Below are 26,681 nucleotides of genomic sequence, written 5' to 3'. Positions count from 1 at the left end.
GCCTGAATTCTTTCCTGTTATACTTCCCCACATTTCTCTCTCAATCTATCCTGTCTCCCCTTTCCCACAGTTTCTGATTCAAGAATGTCCATTGCTTCCCAACCAACATTACAAATTGTTTCTGAAAGTAGCAAGATCTGATCAACGTTGGGAAACTTGGCCCAGACACCATTCTACCTTTCTTTGTTAGTTCCCTACATGTCTCCCAAACCGGTCTTTTCCCAAATGTAACTTTGCGCTGAATTGAATGCTCTATGCAACTGCCTTCTTTTACTAGGAGTTAAGTAGAAGGGAATTTTATAAGAACTGAAACAATTCCCAAACACAATTGGGGCAGAATACCAGATATACAATGAGTTGCTAAGCCTCTTCCCTTCATTTCCAGGACATTGCCCTGACCTGGTTCTCCTCCTACCTATGTGCCTTTTCCTGCCCACAAAGTTTGAGCCTTACCATTCTCTCTCTTAGAGCTTCTATTTGCTCCCAGTTTTAGCTGTTAACTTTTAAATTCCTGTCTCAACTTCAGGAGATCACCAGTCAAGTTCGATTTTTCAATTGTTTTACAGGACATTCCATTTTGAACTAAACACATTCAAATGGAATTCATCATCTCCCCCACCACCCACCCCATCCCACACGCACCACAAACAACAGGTTTCTCTTACTCAATTCTCTCATTTCTGTGTGCCAAGCACAAACTAGGCATCTAATAATGTTCAATTCAATTCTCCAAGTTCTCTGACTCAGAAATGTGGGGTTAGCTTTGACGCCTCTTCTCTGACAACCCTACTCAGTCACCAACTCCATTGCCATTGTCTCTAACACCTTGCTTTCGATTCCTATCATTAGCTCTGGAGTGGAGGCCCTCATCACCTCCTCCTGTCTTATGATGAGAGCTTCTTAAGGAACTTCCAGTCCACCCTGTACATCATAGATAAGTGCGGTCAATCGTTAGGGTCCCTTGTAGCTCTGGGACTGAACAATGACTATTATACCCCGATGACTCAGTAGGATTAATCTGCTTCAAAGACTGCTTTCATCACGTCATTTCCAAGACTCATCACTAGCTCCCCAATGCCTACTGTTTCAAGTACAGCACCCTCATTCTGACATTCGAAGCCCTCCAGAGTTTTTCTCACTCTCTCCATTATCTGGAACACAATACTGTATGTTCATTCCTACTTCCAAGCCCAGGCTCATGCTCCTCTATCTCCTCTAATTAAATCCAGTTCAACCTTTAAAGCCCAACTCTGGTTATCCCTCTATGAAGTCTGCCTTTCCAGCTCACCCAGAACTCTCCCTACTCTAAATTCCTATAATCATTTCTAGTCCTATAATGTGTTATCCAATTTTCAAAATATGTTTCTAATCAGTTTTCTGATCATGATCATACCTCTAAGAGATGCTTGCAGAACAAATGCAGATGACACTCTTGAGTCCATTACCTCCAAGAGCTCGTCCCTCTTCTTATTCCTTAACACCCAGTTCACATTCAGTCTCTAATTATTGGCTCTTTCCCAACTGCCTACAGATGTTCTTAGGCCTATCCCATTCTTTAAAGATCCTTTATTTATCATCCTATGTCATCCCCTTATATAATTATCCTATATTTCTCCTTTTTTTCACCTCTGAACTCCAAAAAGGAACTGGCTTCTTTCACTTCACCAAACACTTCTCAACCATTTGCTATTGAGCTTGTAATCCTACCACGTGCCCTCCCCCCTCTTGAATCAGCTCTCCTCTCACAACTCTCTTCTCACTGGCGTCTCATTTGTGCCCCCTTCTTCTCAGTCTCCTTGGTTGAATCATTGGTTATGTCCTGACTGTCAATCATGAATGTCATCCAAGGTTCTATCCAGGGTCTTCTTATCCCTTATTCCCCCTTCTCAGTCATCTCATCAACTCCAACAGAATCAATTACAACTATGGTTGACTGCCAGATCTATATATCCAACCCTAATCTCTCTCTCAAGCGCCAATTCTTCCTCACCAACAGCCTGCTAGAGATAGCCACTGAGATGTATGTACCACAAGCATCTCAAACTCCACATGTCTATGACAAAACATCTTCTTTCCCATCAAAAATCTATCCTTCCTACCAACTCTGCTTCTTCTGCTGAAGGTACCACCAATGCTCCAGTTTACAGGTTCATAACCTTGAAGTCATCCTCACCTTTTCACTCTCCTTCAGTCCTCATACACAAATCTTGTCCATTCTATTTTCACATCTCTCCCAGCTAGTGCTTTCTCTCTATTCACTTGGCCACAATCCTAGTTCAAAGAACTGCTTACATACAGTCTGTTTTCATCTCCAATCTTCTTGCACTTGCCAAAAAAATTTTTGAAAAGCACTGCTCTGACTATATCATTGCCCTTAGTCAAAAATCTTCAATGACTCCATTGACCCTAGTGCCTTCTGTTTTCCCTACAATTTAGTACCTAGAAGGATTTGGGAAACTAGACTTCCCACTATATGGCCCTAGTCAAACCCTTCCTGGAGATGGGGTCAAAGCAGTAGGACTCATCAAATAATCATTGACTAGTCAGGAGGGTTATGGCACAATGGCTATCCACTCTATAGTGCTGGGCCTGGAATAAGGAAGGCTTGAGTTCAAATCCAGCCTCAGACATTTACTAGCTGTGTGACCCTGGGCAAGATTATTTAACTTGTTTGCCTCAGTTTTCTCAACTGTAAACTGAACAGGATAAGGAAATGGCAAGTCAATCCAGTGTCTTTGCCAAGATAATCCCAAATAGGTCCACAAGGGTAGTACATGACTGAAACAACTCAACAAAAACAAAAAGCCAAAAGGAGCTAAGCTCTAGACTTACATATCCAACTGACTTGAGATAGAACCCTTTATAACATCTCCCTGAGAGGAACCAAAGGTGAAGTCTAGGTTCCTAAATAATGGTCTGAGCACTACATGGCTCTAACTTCGACCCCTAACTTGGGAATTCTCTTCTTGAAATAGATGAATTGTATTGCCAAAGCTGACACCATCCTTGTTGATTGTTTACCTACATCCAACACCCTCTTGAGCTCCCTTCATGGAATGAACTAAAGCAAATCTCAGGCAAGGAGCTAGGGAAGGCAACGACCTATTTCCCTCATTTTCCCCTTTGGACTCTAGCTCCTAGCATTTCAACATCTACCTTTGAATACCTAGGGCCTCTAATAAACCTTTAACCCTATTTTCCAAAGCATTGGCATCTCCCCACCAATTATCTCCTCTTTCCCCAACCTTTTTTTAATTGAAAAATAAAACAAAATGAAATGTTAAAGAGCTTCTTTCTTAAGGACTAAAACACTAGTTTAGCTTGAAAATTGTTTCAAGTCTCAAAGAGAACAACATGGCCTTCAGCACACTGCATAGATCCTCTACGGATCCTCTTACCTCTAAGGTAAAATATAAATTACTCAGTTCTCTTTCTGATCTACCCTTCCATACTCGTCTCCCATTGCTAGTCCTTTACATGTGCATTGTTCCAGGTCAACCCTTCTGTTCCTCAAAGGCAGTTAAAAAAATAATAAAAAACCTTTACCTTCCGTGAATCAATACTGTGTATTGGTTCCAAGGCAGAAGAGTGGTAAGGGCTAGGCAATGGGGGTTAAGTGACTTGCCCAGGGTCACACAGCTAGGAAGTGTCTGAGGTCAGATTTGAACATAAGACCTCCCATATCTAGGCTTGGCTCTCAATCCACTGAGATACTCAGCTGCCCCCTCAAAGGCAGTTTTCCATCCGGCCTCTCTTAGGTTTAGCCAAACAACTGTCTTCTTTTCTTGGAATAGTCCTTCTTCACTTCCCTCTCTTAAGATATTTAGTTTTCTTCAATATTCAAGTAAAATGCTACCTGTTATGGGGCTTGAGAGCTTTCTAGATCCCCAGTTGTTCATGTTCTCTCCATCTTCAAATTATATCATATTTATTTTTCCATTTAAAAGAGAAGATGCTGGATGGCAGAGTGAATAGAACTCTGGATTTAGAGTCAGAAAAACTCAAGTTCAAGCCCTATTTCAGAATTTACTTGCTGTGTGATCCTAGGCAAGTTTTTAGCCACTGCTTCAATTTCCTCATCTATAAAATGGGGGTAACGCCTGAAAAATTTAAATTTAATAACAATAACTTCAAGTATTATTTTTCATAATGTTTATTAATAACCACTTAAAGTAGAAAAATCAAAAGGACAGAAGTATAAAGCCTAATTTTCTATACTAACTGACCACATGTGTGGATTCTCTAAGCCATGGTCCCACCTGGCCTCCTCCAAGGGAATAGGGAGCAGGCATGTCTTGCCCCACACCTTTAATCTTTCTCTTGAACCCAGACCCGAAACCTTCAGTTCTGGGTCATGTTCTTAGAGCTTTTCACCTGTGACCTCTGTTTGGAGTGTTCACATGACATCCAGACATGTAGCGAGGTGGGGACAAGCTGGAGGTAAGGGGAGTGAATTTCTATCTACACACACCAGCGCCTACCTTAAGGGTTGTTGTAAGAATTAAATGAGATGTATGAAATGCTTTAAAAACCTTGAAGCTCTTTATAAATGTTAGCTACTACTGTTATTAGTATAACTATTAAGAATATTGTTCATGGCTCCCTCCTCCTGAAAATGCAGAGACTTCATTTCTGTCTTTGTACCACCAGAACCTTATTCATTGCCTTCCACATGGGAAGCATGAAATATTTGTTGAATGAACAAATAAACATCTGGCTCTTATACATATTCATAGACTAATAGCAACTTAAAAGTTGGAATTTATTAATAGTCATAAAGTCTGATCCTTCACTCAGTGATTTTTCATTTGAAGAGAATCTGCTTTGGTTTTAAGCAGTGGGGTTGAATAATTTTTTCTGAAAATGTTTACTATATGTATCATACACACATGTTATATGACAAACAAAAAAATCTGTTTGTGAATGTCACACATGCCATGCACAAATATGCGGTGTGTATATGTGTAAATACACATGTATATTGTGTGTATATGCACATATAGGTACATGTCTTATATGTATGTGTGAATGTGTGTGTGTGTGTGTGTGTGTGTGTGTGTGTGTGTGTGTGTGTGTACACGCTTGACATCAACAAGAGTGAAAACACAAGGAAGACAAGGCTCATGTCTGGCCAATACTTACTTACTGTTTGTCTCCCACAAGTCAATTATGGCATCTTTGGCATATGGCATCAAGAGAGGGAGCCTTCCTACAGTCAGGATTTCAAGCTTGCTCTCCACTGGGTTTTTACCCCTAGAGAAGCCAGGTCTTTGTTTTCTCGGATATGAAGAGGGGAACAGGAGAAAGACCAAGGAAAATATATACTATACTAGAATATCAGGAGTCTAGGGCACTTATCACAGATAATAATGCCTCATTTTAATACCAACATGGTCCCAAGTTATTCTAGTAAAGACATAAAATAATACATTCTCCTCATGTCAGTATTTGTGTCAAGTGAAAACTATTTGAATAATCAAAAATGAGATAAGATTTTACAAAGACTGACACTCTTAAGAAAAATACATTCTTTTACATTACTAACAAATGCCAGAAAAAAATTTACCAAATGGCCATATTGTACTCAACATGACACTAGAAACATTTTCGAGGGAAAAAACTTTCTCAAATTAAAGTTGAACATGTGAAATCTCTATCAGATTGCTTGCCATCTCAGGGAAGGGGAAGGGTTCAGAGAGGGAGAGAATTTGGAACTGGAAACTTTTTAAAAAATGGATGTTAAAAACTGTTTTTACATGTAATTACAATGTAATTGGGGAAAAAAATAAAATTAAAATGAACTGTTAAAATGAAATTTAACTGACCTTCTTGGAATCATCTTGCTTCAATTCTTGAACAGGGAACTCATTTCCAACCTTACGTTTGACGCTATCTGTTTCCTGGGGGAAAACAAAAACAAAAACAACAAAATAACAAACCCAAATGAGACTCCCATCTTTAAAAAAAGAAAAGCTAGATAAAGCAGGCACAAATCTGCTGAAACCTGGTATCCTTATTCCTAAAAGCCATGATTTTTAAAGACTCGAGAAGTCAACACATTAACATTTTTCTGTTTTATTTTGTTTTTAAGTAATCTTTAACTCAAGTATGCAATTCAGGAAGTGGGGACATGTGTCTGTGTGAATAGATTTCTCTTTGGGAGAATAAAAGACTCAAAGCAAAAACTCTGACATTACAGCTATTTTATACTGTTTTACATTCATAAATTGATGACAACATTAATGCAACTCCTAACCCTAAAGTGGATTTCAAGTTCTGAGATGCCATATGCAAGCTTTATCTGGGATTCGGGAGCAGTTTCCACTCTACTCTGTGTGTTCTATGAGCTAAGCTTATCAGTGCAGGGAATCTCATCATCAAGGCAGATCATTTCCTATTCAGCCTATCTCATCCCATGGGGATTCACAGCCTTGACTTTTCATAAATTCTCCACACAGAATCTACCTGATGCCAACCCAACATGGTCCAAAGTTATTCTAGTAAAAACAGGAAATACCACATTCTCTTTAGAATTCAGACTAAGGTCATTTAACATTTGTTGGACATGAAATTATGTCGACAGAAATAATAAGCAATTTTAGGTGCCAGGTATTGTGATAGGTTCTCTGGTGACAAATAGAAGCAAACAAGACAGTCCCTGCTCTAATGGAGCTTATCTCATGGGGGAAAACATTAAGGGGACCTGGAAAGGGTTAGATAAGAGTCCATGGTGTTCCCTAGGGGAGAATCTAAGGTTGCCATAAGGAGAGGGTAGGAAAGATGGCCGGGGGGATGACAGCTCAGCTTGTAAGTAGATGGGAAATACAATTCTCTAGACATCCATCTGTTACCTCTTGCTGTTGATTTTGCCGTTTCCAATTGTACATGTCTTTGAGAAGGTCTTACAGCACTTCTTCCTCTCAAATCATACTTGGTAATATACCGAAACTAGTTATATTCCCAATACCCTTTAGATACTTTATACCTTTGATTCTTTTATTACTCTAGTGTTTAATGGGTTTTTTGCAGAAGGGAGTGGTTTAAAATTTTAGAGGGTTATTCTCCCAAATACAATCCGGACTGACTGTGTCCTAGCCAATGCCAGCGGCAGTTCATTTTCAATCCCAAATAAGTTAATATTTGTAAAGTACTTTGCAAACCTTAAAACACTATAGAAAAGCTAGCAATTATTAAATATGACAAGTCATTTTCCATTTTTAGTAAAGAAGAAAAAACAGCTATTAATGCATCTACTACAATTGTTAATACTAGTACAAATTTGGGTAAAATACGAAAAATGTAAGTTTACTTTAGTAATACAATTAATTACTTCTGTCATGACACCTGGCTATTGACAAAACATACTCAAAATGTATTTGTCCAAAAAGAGCAAAACTAGGAACAATAGGTGGCAGTTGTAGCAAGGCAGATTTTGTAGATTTACAGACATACTTCCTAGCAATTCTAAAAATCCCTTTTTAAAATCTCATGTTCTCTTCCTCAACCAAGAGTGCTCTCTTTTCCTCCTCAATCCAAATTCTGCCCATTCTTCAAACCCCACTTCCTTCCCCAGGTCATCCCTGGCCATTCCAGGTTCCAACTTCTAAAACACCTGTTGCTTTTACCACATAGCAGAAATGCAATGTTCTGTTCTGTTACCTCCCATGTCTCTCTCCCTGAGAACATTCAGAAGCTGCTCAAGAGTCAGGACCATAGCTCAAGTAATTGTAGACGCCACAGCATCTCTAGGAGGACTGCAAACATAGTTGGTGGTCCAATTGTGATGATCAATTAGACTCAATATATTGAAAATATACAGTCAGGCGAAGTCCCATTAGTCCTCTTCCATGCATTGAGAATAACCTCTTTCGTATTAAAAATTAGAAACCAAAGGGAAATAAGTCATGAAAAAAATATATATATTTGTGCTTATTATATGAGAGGCAGTGTGATGGAGAGATAGATCAAACAATTATTAAGGGCTTACTATGAAGCAAGCATTGTGATGAGTGCTTGGAATACAAAGATGAGCTAGACTAGTTCCTGCCCTCAAAAAGCTTTACATTCTTGCACAAACGAACCAATGAACCAAAAATTAGAAGGGAAATAACAAACTGAGAGAACATTTTTATAACAAAACTCTCTGAAAAAGGTCTAATTTCCCAAATACATGAGGAACTAAGTCAAATTTACAAATTTCTCCAATTGACAAATGTTTAAGGGATATGAATAGGCAACGTTCAGATGAAGAAATCAAAACTATCAAAAATCACATGAAAAAGTATTCTAAATCCCTCCTGATTAGAGAAATGCAAAACAAAACAACTCTGAGTTGGCAGACTGGCCAATATGAGAGTAAGGAAAAATAATAAATGTTGATGGGGATGTGGCAAAATTGGGACATCAATGCATCCTGGTGGAGTGGTGAATTGATCCAACCATTCTGGAAGGCAATTTGGAATTATGCCCAAAGGGCTTTAAAAGAATGCCTGCCCTTTGATCCAGCAATACCACTTTTGGGTTTGTACCCCAAATAGATAATGAAAAATTTTAATACAAAAATACTTATAGCTGTGCTTTTTGTGGTGGCAAAAAAATTGGAAAACGAGGGGATATCCATCAACTGGGGAATGGTAGAACAAATTGTGGTATATGACGGTGATGGAATACTATTATGCTATAAGGAATGACAAACTGCTTGATTTCTATATTAACTGGAAACTGATACAGGAACTGATACAGAGTGAAATGAGCAGAACCAGGAGAACATCATACATGGTGAATGAAAAATTGTGGCACGATCAAATGTAATAAACTTTTCTACCAATACCAATGCAATGAACAAGGACAATCCTGAGGGACTTATGAGAAAGAATAGTGTCCACGTAGAGAGAAAGTGGAAGTAGAAACACAGAAGAAAAAAATATGATTTATCATTTATTTCTATGGATATATGATTGAGGGTTTTGGTTTTAAAAGATCACTCCATTACAAAAAAGAATATTATGGAAATAAGTATTGAGTGATAATACATGTATAACCCAGTGGAACTGCTTGTCAGCTCTGGGAGTAGGAAGGGAGAAAACATGAATCATGTAACCATGGAAAAATATTCTAAAAAATAAACAACAACAACAAGAACAAAAACTTTCATATTCTAATGACTAGCTAGCCTACAGGCCCCACCTCTGACACATATTATTAGCAAATAACTTAAATGCTCAGTACTTTGGGCAGCTCTTGATGACTCCAAGTTGTAAAGAAGGTACATCCCAGTCCTGGTAGGGGATGTTGCCTCACTCAGGAGTTCTCTATATGAAGGAATTAACAGGTTGTCTTTATTCCTATCCCATATTAGCATAAAATATTTCTATTCAGACATGTTTAGAGCACCAATTTATTTATTTATTTTTATTTATTTTATTTAATTAGATGATTTAGAATATTTTCAAGACTCAGGCTCTTTCCCTCCCCTCCACAACCCCCTTCCTGTATCTGACACACAATTACACTGGGTTTAACATGGGTCATTTATCAAGACCCATTTCAATATTATTAATTTTTGCACTAGGGTGATCTTTTAGAGTCTACTTTCCCAGTCCCATCAACTCATGTGATCAAGCAGTTGATTTACTTCTGTGTTTCTTTTTCCAGTTCTTCCTATGGATATGGATAGCATTCTTTCTTGTATGTCCCACCAAATAGTTCTGGATCATTGCATTGCTACTAGCAGAGAAGTCTATTACACTTGGTTTTACCACAGTGATTCATATCAGCCTCTGGGTACAATTTTCTCCTAATTCTGCTCCTTTCACTCTGTATCACTTCCTGGAAGTCCTTCCAGTTCACATGGAATTATTTATCCTCTTTTGCACTCGTTTGCAATGTTTTTATGCCCTAGTACATGGTCAATCTTAGTGAATGTACCATGTGCTGCTGAAAAGAAGGTGTATTCCTTTTTGTCCCTATTTGTTTTTCTCCATATATCCCCATATAATTTTTCCAAGATTTCATTCACTTCTCTTACATCTTTTTTATTTATTTTTTGGTTTGATTTATCTAGTTCTGATAGAGGAAGGTTCAGGTCTCCCACTAGTATAGTTTTTCTATCCATTTCATCCTTGAGTTCTACTAGTTTCTTCTTTAGAAATTTGGATGCTATGCCATTTGGTGCATACATGTTGGGTACTGATATTTATTTCCTCATTGTCTATACTGCCTTTTATCAGGATGTAATTACCTTCCCTATCTCTTTTAACTAGATCTATTTTACTTTGGCTTTGTCAGATATCATGATTGCAACTCCTGCCTTCTTTTTATCGGTTGATGCCCAATAAATTTGGCTCCATCCGCTTACCTTTACCCTATGTGTATCTACCTTCTTCATGTGTTTCTTGTAGACAACATATGGTAGGATTTTGGTTTCTAATCTACTCTGCTATTTGATTTTGCTTTACAGGTAAGTTCATCCCATTCACATTCAAAGTTATGATTACTGCCTGTGTGTTCCCCAACATTTTGATTTTCTCTCCTTGTCCTGCCCTTTCCTCTTTCACTATTTCCTTCTACACCAGTGTTCTGTTTTTAATCAGTCCCCCTAATTTCCACCCTTATTTTACTTTCCTTTCTCCCCTCCTCCCTTCTTATTCCCCTCTTATTTTTCTTTTGGGGTCTTTTTAAGCTACTCCCACACTCCCCACACCTTGTATTGCTTCCCTCCCCCACTTTCTATTCTCCTTTTATTTTTTAGGATTTATTAAATTCCTTTCCCTGTCTCTTCCCCCCCTTCTTTTTTTAACTCAACCCCCACTCCATCCATTTAGTTTTCCCCTCTCAACTTCCCTATAGGGTAAGATAGAATTTGATTCCCCAGTAAATCTAGATGATTTTCCCTCTTGGAATTGATTCCACTGAGAGTAAGGTATGAATATTATCTTATAGCACTCTCTTCCTCTCCTTCTTATAGTTGTATTCATCTCCTCCCACTCCCTTGTGCCTTTTTGTGTAATATAGATTATTCTAATTTTCTTATTCCTTCAAGTTTCTCTTGGTGCCATCTTCTCTCCCTCCCCCTTTCTTTCTTCTTCTTTTATATATGATTTTAAACCACTTAGTACCCCAATCTCTACCTATGGATAATTCTTCTAACTACTATAATAGTGAATACCATTTTTGGCAGTTACAAATAATATTTTTCCATAAAAAGAATATAAACAATTTGGCCTTATTGAGGCCCTTAAGGAAGAAGAAAAAAAGAGAACCATCTCTCTTTTATTTACCTTTTCATGTTTCTCTTGCTTTTTGTATTTCGGTGTCAAATTTTCTGCTTAGTTCTGGTCTTTTCTTTACAAATATTTGGAAGTCTTCTATTTTGTTGAATGCCCATACTTTTCCCTGGAAGTATATAGTCAGTTTTAGAGGCTAGGTGATCCTTGGTTGTAGACCCAATTCTCTTGCTATTCTGAATATCATATTCCAAGCCTTGTGGTCTTTTAGTGTGGAGGCTGCCAAATCCTGTGTAATCCTGATTGGTGCTCCTTGATATCTGAATTGTCTCTTTCTGGCTTCTTGTAATATTTTCTCCTTTGCTTAGAAGCTCTTGAATTTGGCAATTACATTCCTGGGGATTGTCTTTTGAGGATTTAGTGTAGTGGGTGATCTATGGACTCTTTCAATGTCTATTTTGCCCTCTCTTGTTGTAGAACCTCAGGGCAGTTTTCTTGGATAATTGTAGTATGGTGTCAATGTTTCTGTTTGTTTTCAGGTTTTCAGATAGGCCTATGATTCTCAAATTGTCTCTCTGAAATCTATTTTCAATGAGATATTTTGTGTTTCCTTCTAATCTAACATTCTTTTGACTTTGTTTTATTAATTCTTGCTGTCTTGTGAGATCATTGGCTTCTACTTGCCCAATTCTAGTTTTTAATGACTGGTTTTCAGCTAAGATCTTTTGATTTTCCTTTTCTGTTTGGTCTATCCTGCTTTTCATGTCTTCCAGCAGGTTATTTCTGGTCTTCAATTTGCTTATTATTTCATTTGATTTCTGGGCTTCAATTTCCAAGTGGGAGATTCTGTCTTTTAAACTGTTATTTTCTTTTTGAACTATTTCCCACTTTTGTTGCCACATCTCTTCCATTTTTCTGACAATCTCAGATTTAAAGTCTTCAAGAACTTGTGACCAATTTCCATTTTTTCCCCTCGAAGGTTTGAGTGTGTTTAATTGTCATTTTCTGCTGTCTCTTCTTTAGTCTGGGTTTTTTCTGCATAAAAATTATCAAGGGTAAAAATTTTCTTCTTGTTTTTTTTTTGGTGTTTGTGGATTTTAGTTCCTGGGAGTTGGTGGCCATTGCCTAGTTCCTTCCTGGTCAGATGTCTAAGTGAGGAATGTGGGTGATTTTTGTATTGGGCTCTGGAGAGGTTTTTGCACTGAGGATATTTTTCCCAGTCCTTAGCAGTGTCTGGCTGCTCTTAGTGGCAAGTCCAGCCCCTAAGAACTTATAGATTGCCTGGGAAGAGGTCTGGGTGTGGAGTGTACGCAAATCTCTGTATTGAGCACTGGAGAGGATTTAGCCTGAGGGCTTTTTTCAGTTCTCTGTGGTGTTTTGCTGTGAACTGCTCCCACAGCCTATCTCAACATTTCCTCAGCCTCCCAGTATTTTGAGTCTAGTTTCTCTTAGGGGTAAGTCTGTCTTGACCTCAGTCAGCCTCCCTTCTAGAACTTAGAAGTCTGTTCCGAGCTCGCTCGGATTCTGGAAAGGTAGGTGAAGTGGGGGAGGGGGTGATGAGCTTGCCCCTTGGTGGTGGAAATGTTGCCCCCTTTTAGCATGGAAATGACCTAACTTTGCCTACCTTCTGTGCTGTGCCCTACCGTGGAACTCCTTCACTTGTTTGATTTTGGTTTTGTCATTTTGAGGCACTCTGTCTTGATTGGTGGAGAAGAGAAGAAGAGCTGTGCTTCTACTCGGTAGCCATCTTGACCTGGAAGTCTAGAGCACCAATTTATATATCCAGTAATAAATATTTTCTTGGGAGAGGCAGCTTAGTATATTGGAGAAAAGGCTGGCCTTGGAATAATGAAGACCTGAATTCAAGTTCTACTTTGAAAATCCACCAAATGTGTGACCATAGGCAAGTTGCTTTGAATTTTCAGTATTCTCAGAGTTACTTTCAAGTTGCCAATCTGCACTGGTAAAAGAAGTTTCTAAACTAAGAACTCCTTAGTCATGAAACCATAGGCCCAGAGCAAAAAAAAATGAACAAGTAACATAATATAGTAGTTGACAGCTATATAATGCTTTAATGTGCTTAACTCACAATGCTATGTGGTAACAAGTGACATATGACTTGGAAAAAGCAGAAAGGAAAGGATGCCTGTACAAACGCTGCACAAAATATATAAAAACACATGTATAGTTCAGAAAGTACAACTTACCTTTAAGGTAGAAAACCCAGTCTTTGTTGGGGACCTGTTGATAAAATAAAAGGAAAAAGATTTAAGTAGGTAGGAAAAAATCCTTCTCTATCTAATAAAGCTCCTACAGATTGCTACTCTAAAATTCAAAATGGAATTTTCAATATGTAACATTGATTTTTGGAAGGCAGCTTGGTATAAAATGCCCATTCTTCAAATGCTATAAAGAATACCCTGTTTAATAAACCATATGCCAGATTCTAAAGATCTCCTATTTCATCTGAGAACAACTCCATTGGGTAGAAAAGTTTGCCTTCTATCAAGCCACAATCGGCTTCTCCTCAACTTCTACTCAAGGTACTTAATTCTACTCTTCAAGGCCATAAAGAATAGGTTGAATCCTTCTACCACAGGATAGCCTTTTAATACTTGAAGATAGCTCTGGTTCCCACCTAAGACTTCATTTACTTAAGCCAATCCTCACGTAGGTACGATCTCAGTGTTCCTCATTATCCTCTAACTTACCAAAATCTTTCTCAAAGGGGATGCCTAGCAATACTGCAGTTGTGGTTTGACCGGGGCAGAGAACAGTAGATTCTTATCACCCTACTCTGAAATATTAGGACTAAGATTGTATTTGTTTCCTGGAGCTACCACATTACACTGCTGAGACAAATAAAGGTTACTATTGGCTAAAAGTTCCAGATCTTTTTTTCAGATAAGTTATCTTGCCATATACCTCCTCCATCTTCTATTGGTAATGTTGATTTTCTGAACCCAAGCATAATACCTGACATTTATCCCTACTGACTTTCATGTTATTATATCTAGCTGACCATTCTAGTTGGTTGAGATTCTTTCTAAATCCTAATTCTCATGCACTGTGTTAGCTCTCCCTCCCAGCTTTGTGTTATCTATGGACACATGCATGCCAGCTAAGCCTTTATCTTAAATTACTAATTAAAACGTCTGACAAAACGGGGCCACATAAAGACTGTTAGGGGCCATCCACTAGAGACCTCCTTGACTACACATGGGTTCCTGTCACTAAAGCAAATCACCGGGCATTCTGTGCCTTAGTGGAGAAGATTTGAAGAATTGTAATGGCTGAAAAACTCATCACTCTGTGGCCAACTCAGTGATAAGTCTCTCCCAAATTACCTTAGCTGATTCTAGCATCACAAGCCAGGGACCATCACCAGGTCTACATAAGATTAAGATATTCATGTAGGGTTCTAAGGTTTAGGAACCTGCTTTACAATTTTTAATGTTGTCAGCAATTATCATCCTTATCCTACAGATGAGGATGCTAAGCTTCAAAAAGAGTAACTTATCCATGGATATGCAAGTAGTAAGTATCAGAACCAGGCCCTGAATCTACTTCTCCTGACTCCTGTTCATTGGACAATGGTATATAACTAACTACCTTTCCATTCTTCTACATTTAGTATCTGCTAGTGTAATTTATGACTTACTTTCAATGAGAAGTTCATTATATCTCAAGGTATACTACAGCTGAAGATTTTTAAAAAAACTTTAGCAGTTTATTAAACCACCCACTAAGGCATGAGTTCATCACATCATCTTTGTCATATTATGGACCCCTTTGGCAATCTGGAAAAATCTATGGACCTCTACTCTGAATGTTTTTAAAAGTGTAAAATAAAATGTATAAGATTACAAAGAACATCAATTAATACAGTTATCAAAAAATATTTTTAAACCTCATGAACCCTGGCTTAAGACCCTTTGCTAAGATGAAGAAATTGTTAACTGTGTTAAGAAGTATCCACACTGAAGAAATCATAATTTAGGACAATTTCCAAAAATGAAGCAACTCTTCTATGAAGTAAATATGTGGTTTCTCTAAGGATATTATCAGTTTCAGTTTTAGAAATACACACATTTCTTAGTATAAATCTCAAATTGTCTCCTATGTACACACTTGGCCAAAAAAAGTTTACATTCCAGAAATGAGCACAACTTCAAGTAACTCCATAAAAACAAAAAGATCCCCACCTATGAAACCCTAAAGTTCTAAGGTACGAAATTCCAAGTTAGAAGGAACCTCTGAGATCACCTAGTCCAATCCTCTTGTTTTTACAGAGAAGAGAGACCCCGAGAAGGGCATAAGCCAGAGGTCGCTAGTTTTCACGCTGGCCCTGAAGAGGCTACATCTCCACAAAGGTGGTTGTGACACCTGAACGTGGTGGCTGCTTCCCGACCACTTGTGTGAGGTGTACACACCTGTGATTTCATCAGTACAGAGAGCTCTGATGGTAGCTGGAATAATGATTCTTGGAGATGATTTGCCCAAGGTGAGTGAGCTATTCAGGAAGTATCAGAGGTTTGATTTGAACCCAGGTCATCCTGACTGAGAGGCTCCTCTTGAACAAACTATGTACGTCTAAGGTAAACAGATGGCCTAACTTCCCAAGTAATCAGTCCCAGGGCCTCAGTTCTCTGGCAGTGGGTCCTCATCTTGGAACCTAGGCTCACTTTTCTGAAGGGTACAGTTAGCTTGAGAAAGGCCCCCTCAAACTTGCCTGGTAGTTCTTTATTCACAGTCAACACTAAGTCTTGTACTTAGACTTTACACCTAGAATATAGAGGGTAATCTTACTAGAAATTACTTAAAGTGCATTTTGCCTTGCCCTTCATGTGTATCCAACCAAAAAACCACTGAGTGAGGGCTTACAAATACATAGAGCACGATGCTAGGTGAAAGATCTGAAAATGAATCAGACAGGATCCCTGACCTCAAAGAGCTGGGAATCCATGTTTTATTAGACCATTACAGTGAAAAAGAAATAACAGCACTTAATAGTATCACTTAGTTTGAGCACTGGTGGGATCCCAGCTGAAGATAAGAAGGGCCTAAGATCCTACTTTATTTGTCCTAGGCCAGGCTTAAGTTCTGTTCCTTGGGGAAAAGAGGAACAAATAGTCACAAGCACTCGCCTTCAGTGTCTGTGTGGCCCAGAAAGTTCCCTGACCACATAAGTCCAACAACCTCTTTAAACCTGGATAGAGTCCACTTCCAGACTTTTCTGTGAGCTCTCAGTAACTCTGTTAGGGATGTCCTCTTCAAGATGGATGCTATCTTATGCCAACCCCCCCATCTAGTGTTAACTTTTCTAGAATATGGAATCATATGACAACATTCTTAGCTCCTAGATGCAAAGCAAATTTAGAGAGACACCAAGTTAGGCATTTTAACATTGGGTCCATGTCATAATCACTTGGACTATAAAGCACAAATTTTCTTAAAAATGACATTTTGTTAAAGAGGGGATAATTAAGTTCTCCTTTGATCCATCAAAAAAATATTAGCTTCTAGTCAAAAGTGGGAGTGGGGGGTAGAAGACATGACTTAAAAGGCAACCAAAAGAATTCCTTATTTGCCAAGAGAACCAAAGAGCAAAAAGAATGTCAACTTAATGAGACTGGTCCCGGGTACATACTCTTTCCATAAGTTAGCAGTCTTTTTTGATTATCACCTTGAAATGATAACTTACATAATGGTCTGTTCCTGAAGTTGGCTAGCTAGGATTGAACCAGGAGGAAGTCAAAGTATTTGATTGGTACCAAGAAGATCAAGTAGATTAAGATTCTATACCTTTGAACTCATCTGTTGGTAAATTCCAGTAACATAGCCCTTACCAGCACTGCCAGGGAAGAAAGTATTTCACACAAACACACTTTCTAGATGACTACAACTTACATCTTTTAAGCACTCAAACTTTTTCTATTTTAATTAATTTTAATTCAATCCATCCAAAGTGTATTATATAGATCCCTGCCTTAATAAGGTAGGGTATAACTGAACACAATTTAACCTTTTCTCAGTGACACATAGTCATTAAATTAAACTACTACATTAAATTGAAACATCAATTATTCTCAAACAATGCCTTTGGCAGTTACTAAGCTATGAGGTGTTCTTAAGTATTCCATAGCGAATGGACTCAGACTACCATCTTTTGAATTTGTCTCCTCTTTTGTTTTTGGACTATCAATTATCCCTCCTTGCTGTTACAAATGGGGCCTCTGAAAGATGACAGATTTTAATTTACTGCTTTCAGTCTTTTCTGGGATGGAAAACTAAATAAACAAAATAGTATAGAGTTGTGTCTCAATTATGATTTGATCAGATCTGAGTGAAGGCCTCCAAAAACATGGATTTAAAGAACAGTGCCTGGCATAATAGGTATTATAAAAACACTTATTCCATTCCTTCTTCTTGTTCTTAAAGAACTATGCAACTTCCATTTTGGTTGCTCTGAGATCTTTTTCCTTATTGCCCAACTCTTGAACTTATAGTGAATAGGTGTTCAAGCCGCTTCTTGCTGCGTTTTTTCAACTTTAAGATGTTTTTAACTTTAAGATGGAGAGAATGCAATCATAGGGTTTGAAGCTGGAAAGAATCTTAAAGATCATCTGATTTAACTGCTTTTCCCACCTCTATTACTGATTTTTTAAAAAGACCCAGAAATTTGTAATGTGCCCAAGGTCACAGAGCTACAATTTGAAGCCAGCTCTTCAGACTCCAAATTTAGTGCTCTTTCCTCTTGAGAAGTGGCATAATACAACAGAAAGCAATAAGTAAGACTTGGAATCATGGTGGCCTGTCTCTGTTTCTGCAGCTATAAAATGGGAATAGCACCACTCACTTCACAGAATTGCTTTGAGGATCAAATGAGACAATATCTAGAAATCATTTGGTAACCCTAACACTCTAGAAGTGAGAGCTATTAGCAGAACTGGTTCCGATTGTTAGGGTACAGAAGGGTAACTCTCACACAGAACAAAAAAGAAAGGGCCCTGGTAGTGTCAAGTGGCCCGGCTTCTGGTCTTTTTTCTCTCATTGTTTAAGTTCTGGAATTTCCTATTTGTATCACATGGAGAGGCAGTTGGTACAGTGGAAAGTTCACTCAACCACTTGTACGACTAGACTTTTCTTGGGTCTCTGTCTCCTGTAAACCTCAAAATTTCTTAGACTTATAAATGTTGGAAATTTCACCATTGGGAAATTTCATACTTGAAAAATTTCCTATTGATAGTGGGTCTTGACTATTGGAATGTGAACCCCATTGGCATAGGAGGTTCCTTCTCCTCCCTTCTTAAGATTACTTTAGGACAGAAACCTTTTGCTGAACAATGGAAAGGACTTTGACCTATGCTTAAGCATAGAACAGGAATTTCTTTGAGTCATGATTGATTTTAGAATTGATACAATGGAGATACTTGGAATCAATCTCCACCCTACTCAGTCCTAACAGGATTGAGTAAGGGCTGCAGCATAGATCAAAATTTAATTATTCCAATCTCTACCCTACTCAGGTTAACAGGATTTAGAAAGGGCTGTAGCAAAGGATCAAAGATTTAATTATTTGAAAATATGACCTTCAACAGACATGTGCAAAGCCAGAGACCTCTGGGCGGTCCTGGGTTAAGCTAGAGCCTCCATTGGCACAGGGAAATTGATGGACAGGTGATTGGTAGATGTGAGGACTGAGGGGAGGGAACTTGGATGGTTTCCTTAAGGATAGGGGGGTCTGGAGACTTGAGGGAGGTGGTTGAGGAGTTTGTCGGAGTGGTTGCGGTGTGCTCTGAGAAGCTTGCGCTGAAGGAAGCTGAAGGTGGGGGCCCCGGAGACTGTTTCTCCATTTTTGGTCATGTGAGTAATAGGGACTGATCTCCTTTCATTGCCCCAGCTATCTAAGGGCTTGGGCCTTTTGGCCCAGCCTAAACAGAAGGGGTATTTAAGCCCTATTCCCTTCTCTCCCCTTTCTCTCTCCCTCTATCTCTCTATCTCTAATTCCTTTCTTCCTCCTGTTTGTAATTAAAACTCCATAAAAGGTTGACGGCTGACTTGAGTTTTCATTAAGGAATTACATAGCTGAATTCCTTGGCGACCTTAAATTAATATATATCAGTCTTTTAAAAGTGATTTCCTTGTCACACTCCTCTCCAATAAAATGAGAGGGAGGAACACTGCCATGGCCTCTGAAGCCCCTTGCAGCTCTCTGAAAATATGATCCAATGACCAGATGGACTCTAAAGGTCTATGATTTGCATGGGATTCATTAAAAACTATTAAGTTAATTCCTAGAACTTCAATTAGCTTGACTGAAGAGAAACCAAGCACAAAGTTAATTATTTGGTGTTACATACACTCCAAATTCCTACTCCCCCAACACCCAAAGTTGCAGAAGTGGCAAAAGCCAGGAACAGGGAATAAAAGGGAGAAGGAGAGGTGGAAAATGAAAGAACTGGTTCAGACCCAAAGCTCTTTGTGGTTTTAGAACTTAACTTTGGTAGCTGTGGCTAATACTTGGAATGGCTTGGTCTTAATATCGTTTTTTATTCATTATTTTATCGTAAGAAGCAGGAAAGCTAATGAGAAAGAGTTCTCTCACTACAAGGAGTGGGGAGCCTAAAGGAATGGTGAACTACTGAGTATAGGCCAAAATCAATCAAACAATAATCATTTATTAAATGTCTACTATGTGCCAAGCACTATGCTTGGTCCTAAGGATACAAAAGCAAAAAAGAAACCAATCTCTGTCCTCAAGGAACTTACATTTTAATGGGGGAGACAAACTGGATAAAAGATACACACACACACACACACATATGTATATATAACATATTCAAAATGAATGGTTATGGGAAAGGGAGGATACTAGCAGAAGTCTCAAGGATCAGGAAAGGTTTTATGTAAAAAATATGATCCAAACAGAATCTTGAGGGAAACCAGGAAATTCCAGGAGGGGCAGTACAAGGAGGACATTGCTGCTTGCATAAAGGTACACAGATGAGAGATGGACTGTTGTGGCTGAGGCATAGAATTTATGGAGAAGAATAAGGTGCCAGAAGATTGAAAAAGTAGGAGGGGGCCAGGTTACAAACAGCTATAAACGAATGGCAATTTATAGTTCATCTGAGAGGCAACAGGGAGCCATTGGAATTTCTTGGGTGGCAGTTGGTCACAATCAGATCTGTCCTTTACAAAAATAATTTGGCAGCTATGTAGAGGAAGAATTGGTGAGAGAATAGAACTAAGGCAGGAAGGCTTGAACTAGGGCTATCTATGGCTCCCTCAGAGGGGACTGCTCCCTTCCCCCTCTCCACCTGTGCCTGAGAACATTTCTTAAATGACCTGCCCCTGTGCCCAACAGCCCAAAGGAAGTGCTTCCCCCCTTCCCTGTCTGGGGTAAGGGTTGTGGGGCTCACATGCAGCATCAGGATTCCAGTTTGGGCACTTGTACTCTAAGGTTTCTAAAAGGCTTGCCATCACTGGCCTAGGCCATTGGATCTGGAGATGGAAGGCTAGAGGCAGGTTCATTGACTATTTTCAGAGAGCTATGCCTAAGAAGAGGAGGGAATTGTGAAAGCAACATTATGCATATAGAATTGGATCCCTGAGGTGAATGAGAGTGAATATTCCTGATAATAGTGAGGTTGCAATCCAGAGTGATTAGGATTGTAGTGACTTAGGAAGAAGATAGGAGAAAGATCACCAATCCTGTTTTGTACATGTGGAAATCTAGATAGAAATATCTGGTAGGCAACTGATGATTCAGGATTAGAGCTCAGGAGAGAAATTAGAGCTGGATGTATAGAACAATCATTAGCACAGAGACTGCAATTGAATGGAAGGCAGCAAATGAGACCACCAAATGAAAGTGTAGAGAGAGAATAGGACCTAAGGCAGAGGACACAATACCAACTGTACACAGTGAAGTCTTTGCCAGCCGAATACAGATGTCTGTTCTTCAAAGATCACACTGGGCACATGGTGGGTCAATGATATTATAGAAAAGGTAAACAAAAGCGGGACATCCTGGATCATTGCTTAGCATCTGAGTAAGGAAAGAACTCCATGGAGATCAGAAGGGGGAGGAATTTGTTCTGGTAAATATAAAGCCTTTGATTTCAAGGAGAGGAAGAATTTTAGCCCTGTTGCTTTGCTAGTCATTAAGTGGAGCTATACTATTTAGATAAACCCAGTTCCAGTTATATTCTGGACCCTGGTGCCATAATGTAGCTATGGGTCACACACAGATCATTTGAATCCTTTCAATTTGGGTTATCCTACATGAAATATGGTCATATACAAACTGGGAAGGCACGTGTGCAGCCAAAACTAGAAAAGTAGAAAAAAGTCCTGACCTATAGCAAATTAGATTCCACCTTCTTATAGGCTAAAGATCAGTACATTTTCCTGGACAAATGCCCAAATTTTTGTTCCAATACCTTTCACCCCACTTGAGCCTATACTTCTATTAAATAAGCACTGCAATTAATTCTAGTAATGTCTAAAAGTATGGGATACCCCATTTGAAGAAAATGCTACATATAAAAGTTTAAAACTATGGAAAATTTATAACGTTTAGATGTAAAAGATTAAAGATGTTCTTACAAACAGAAGTATATACTTTTACAAAAATTTTGCTTTATCTCCCTTTTCAAAACATAACAAGCATATATTACTTTAAGCAAAATGTTGTGAGTATCCTTGAATCCTTTATGGTAAAGGTAGCTCTAAGACTGACTCACTAAACCCCCAGAATTCCCCATTCCTATGGCAGAAGAACCATGGAGCTCTTACCACAAGCATCAAGTGTCTACATGTAAAGTCAGTTTTTGATGCTGCTTCGAGAGAAAGATCTGCATTCAAAATAAATCTTGGTCTACTTTGGGATTTAATCCCCCATTTCTGTTGCATTGACAGGCAATAAGCATTTACTATATGCAAGGTCTGATTATACAAAGCTGACAAAGAAAATACAGTCCCTATCCTAAAGGAGCTTACAAGGTGCCCATTTACACAAATGTGATTATCACCAACAGTTTCACAGCCGAATTCTACTTCAGAAGTTAGAGCAGTGACCAACCACTTGGTCTGCTAAGGCCACAACTGCTGCTTCCCAGACAGGCCATTTTTGTCCCCTAACAGTGTTCAGCACAGGCTGTCACCCACACTTGGAATGAGTTCTCTTAGTTCCCTTTGGGGCTCAGCTTAAGTGCCCTTTGTTCATCCTTACTTAAGGTGGTTTTTTTGTTTTTCCGGTTCTAAATCCCATAGAGCTCCTTTTTAAAAAACGTATTTGTTACATTAAAGTTCCCTAGTATTTCCCTCCCTCCTCCCTGCACTAGGGAAGACATCATGTGATAAAACAAAAAAAATGTATAAAAACTGTCATGCATATTTCTGTTTATCAGTTCTTTCTCTGGAAGTGAACATTCATACTTATTCTTCAAACAGTATTGCTGTTGCTGAATGTTATGTTCTCTTGGTTCTGCTTGTTTCACACTTTATAATTTCATGGAGGTCTTTCCATCTTTTTTAAAAATTCCCTGATAGTCTTCCCCCCTAATTTCCAGTTCTTTTCCACCATAAAGAGCTTCAATGAATACTTTAGAACATATATATATATATATATGTGTGTGTGTGTGTGTGTGTGTGTGTGTGTGTGTGTGTGTGTGTGTGTGTGTGTGTGTAGATTCTTTTCCTTTTTTCCTCATCACCTTGGGAAACAGACCTAATAGTGATATTGATGAGTCAAAAGGTATACACAGTTTTAGAATTCTTTGGGCATAATTCAAGATTGCTCTCCAAAACAGTTGGATCAGTTTACAGTTGCACAGTGTTATTAGTATTTTAACCAAGCTTGTTAATTCAATTTCTACTACCCATTACAAAAATAAGGATTTTGCATCAATTTTTCTAGATCCTTGTCCGTCCGTTCCCCCCCCCCCCCCCCCGTAAAATGTACGTTCCTAAAAGGCAGGGTTTTCCCCATAGTTAAGAAATGGTTGGATCGAATTGTTTGAATTGGAAATCTTGCGTTACTTTAAATTCCTCGGAAAGTATTCCTGACATATAGGTATGAAGCAAGGCATTGAATGTTGCTGAACAATATTTCCTCTAACTTCTTTCATCATGGGATGATAGATTTAGAGTTGAAAGGGACATTTGGGCCATATAGGTCAGTATTTTCAATTTACTGAGGTCAAGGGAGACAAAATAACTTGCTCAAGATTACAGAGGTATCAAATGCAGGAAAGGAATGAGCATTTATTAATTGCCTATTATGTGCCAAGCATTACACTTTATAAATATTATCATCACATTAGATTCTAACAACAACTATGGGAGGTAGATGCTATTATTATTTCCTATTATTATGGCAAAAATACTATATATTTCCATTTTACATTTGATAAAACTGAGGTAGAAAGAGTAAGGACTTGTCCAGGGTCACACAGTTAGTGTATGAGGCCAGAATTGAACTCAGATCTTCCTGACTCCAGGCTCTGAGCTTTATCCACTGTTATCAAAGGAACACTTATTAAGGGCTTTACCAGGTACTGGGGTTCTAAAGAAAGGTCAAAATAAATCCTGCCTTCAAGTTTACATTTTAATAGGAGAGATAATACTTAAATAAATAGGTACAAGCAAGATCAAACAGAGTAGGTAGAAGATAATCTCAGAGAAAAGGTCCCCAGCAGGGACTGGGAGGGAAAAACTTCCACCAGGTGCGGTTTCAATTAAGTCTTAAAGGAAGAAAAGGATTTTAAGTCAGACTTAGGGAGGGCAAGCATTCTGGGTTTGAGAAAGCCAGCACAAAGACCCGGACATGGGAGATGGCGTTGTGTTCAAGAAGACCAGTATGATTCAAGTAGGTGTAGAAGATAGCAAAATGTGAAAAAACTGGAAAGGTAAGAAGGTCAAATTGCCCTCTTCTATGGAAAGCTCTAAAGTTGAAGAAAATCACTTTGGCATCCATGTGGAGACACTTGAGATAGAGACATCAAATAGGAGGCTATGGCCATAGGCCAGGTGAGAAGCAACTGGGTGAGGATGGAAAAGGACACATGAGGGACATGATGAAGGCAAAAAGGCATGGAGTGAAAGACAGGGAGAGGTCCAGCATGGCCCTGAAATCCTGAGCCTGGGAGACTGGGAGGATGGTGCTGCCCTTGATAGTGATGGCAAAGTTCCCAAGGGGAAAGTGTTTTCAAAGACAGAAGAGTTCAGGTTTTTTTTTAAACATGTTGAGTTTAAGATATCTATGAGATATCAAGTTCAGAATGTCTGTTGGGTAATTGGAGATATGAGCCTGGGGGTCCGAATACAGATTAAGGCCATTAAATAAATCTAAGAGTCAGCTTCAGAGAGATGATAACTGAATCATAGAAGCTAACAGGGACACCAAATCAGAAAGCATCAATAAATAAATAAATGAATAAACAAACAAATAAATAAAGGAAGTTTAAAAAAAAAGGAAGAAGGTCCAGGACAGAAGTAGTTAAATAGTAGAGTTGGGATTCCCCAACCCCTCAAATGTCCTAACATATACATTGACTTGGTTTGGAGGATATGTTTTTTAAAGAATTTCTCTCTCCTTATCCTCTTCAACAGATGATGGAGTATAAGCTACAATTATCTTTGGGACAGTCTTTCTTCTTATGTTTATCTAAACACTATGAAAGGAGATGATAAAAGTATCCCATGGTCTAATGTTTCTTGCAGTCTTTGGATTCGTGATAAAAATAGCTCCTTTATTGGGTACCCTCAGGAGAACTTGTGAGTCATCCTTCCACTTAGCAGCAAGTTTCTTATCTCTTTTAGATTCATTTACAAGAAAAATGTCAACATTGATAAGACTGAAATTCCTCAGTAGTATATTGACTGGATGGTCATTGGACAACGAAAATAAAGTTAATGTTTAAAGCTGGCCTAAAAACTGGGATTTTTAGGATTATCTGCCCCTCTTCCTGCCACGTTGCTATCATTACTGTGGACACAGAAGGCAGACACCATGGGTGTTTTCCACTTTAAGGAAAATGTCCAAGACAGCCAGGTCTTTATTCCTCCCCAGGAGCCATACATGACTCTCTGGACTTCATTTAGTCTCCTCACCCTGGAAAGTTCACTCTTCTAGCTCAAAACTTCTCCTACCAGCATCTACTTTCCCTATCCTCTTTATCCACCATGCCTTCATGTGAGTACTGCCCCTTCACTTTCCTTTTCTGTATGGACTTCCCCCATCATAAGCTCCTTGAGGGCAGAGACCATTTTTATTTCAGCTTCAATTCATATTCTAAGGGCTAAGCAGAGTGATGGGGCACTTAGTAAATGCCAGTTCATCTGCCAAAGGCTGGGTATTTGGTTTTTCTTCTTTGATTCAAAGGTAGCTATGGCCAAAGAATTGTTTTCTAATGTCCAGTCAAGTAAGGAACTTCTCAGTACTTAGCTGTCTGAATCTTCAAACAGCAAATAATTGGTCAATGAGGCCATATTTTAAATTTTTTAATACAGGTAGAACTTGCCAGCGCTTACACGTCATTGGCAGAGCACACGAGACCCTAGAATCACCTCCACACCATGATGCAGCAACCAAGCAAGACTTTTATGAAGGTCAAGGCCCTATGCTAAAAGCTGTCATCTATTAAAACGGACCACACTATGAGAGTGGAAGGAACCACAGTTGTAATGCAATTGCTCCAGTTAGTCGAAAGAGCTCCAAAAGCCCAACCACAATGCATTTTTAGACAGACCTGCTTCACTAACACTATCTATATTTATTGTCCTCATTTATCAAAGGCTCAGGACAGCAGAGAAAGATTTTAATGGCCGCTTTACTGGGCTCATTTCATGATAGCCACTGCATCAAGAAGTCCCATCATCTCTTGATAGACAAATGGAATCCTAATGGATTATTTATGAAATGCTCAAGAGGTTAAAATCATCCTTGGTGAATGTGGACAAAATGAAACCAAACTACATATAAGTCAAATCAGGATTTGAAAAAAAATCTGTTTTTACTTTAACAAAGTTATGTTCTTCATTAGCAAAGTCATTTGGAGACTTTCTGAAACAAGACTTTATTTCTGAAGCAGGACAATGGATGAAAATAGGACAGTCTAAGGACATGGGTTCAAATATGCCACTTAGTGCCAGTGAGACCTTGAACCAATTTCTCTCTGAGCCTTTCTCTTTCTTCCTCTGTGAAATGAGAGAGTTGAACAAGATGGCTTCTAAGGTGTCTCCCAGTTCTAGATGTACAATCCTAGGAAATATTTCCTGCAAGGATATAAAAGTATGATCTAAAGTCTGTCACTGCATCTCAGTCAACTCCATACCACCTGAGGCACAGTAACTTCCAAGTAGCAACGGTCAAGGACTCATCTATGGTAGTTGTTTGTTGTTCAGGTATTTTTTACAGTTGTAACCCCACTTGGGGTTTTCTTGGCA

At 38.7% G+C, this 26,681-nt stretch overlaps 1 protein-coding gene across 1 annotated transcript in view; it reads right to left on the bottom strand.

The window, feature by feature from the left end:
* WDR44 (WD repeat domain 44) overlaps positions 1-26,681 on the bottom strand; it is an 84,365-nt gene that overhangs the window by 40,734 nt on the left and 16,950 nt on the right. The window contains exons 2-3 of the mRNA XM_001374332.4: positions 13,433-13,466; positions 5,826-5,900 (exon numbers count right to left, since the gene is read on the bottom strand). Coding sequence (XP_001374369.1) covers positions 5,826-5,900; positions 13,433-13,466 — 109 coding nt within the window. The remainder of the gene's footprint in view (positions 1-5,825; positions 5,901-13,432; positions 13,467-26,681) is intronic.

Source organism: Monodelphis domestica, chromosome X (genome assembly GCF_027887165.1).
Source record: "Monodelphis domestica isolate mMonDom1 chromosome X, mMonDom1.pri, whole genome shotgun sequence".
NCBI classification, from domain to species: Eukaryota; Metazoa; Chordata; class Mammalia; order Didelphimorphia; family Didelphidae; genus Monodelphis; species Monodelphis domestica.
This window is presented reverse-complemented; position numbering and strand designations above follow the sequence as displayed.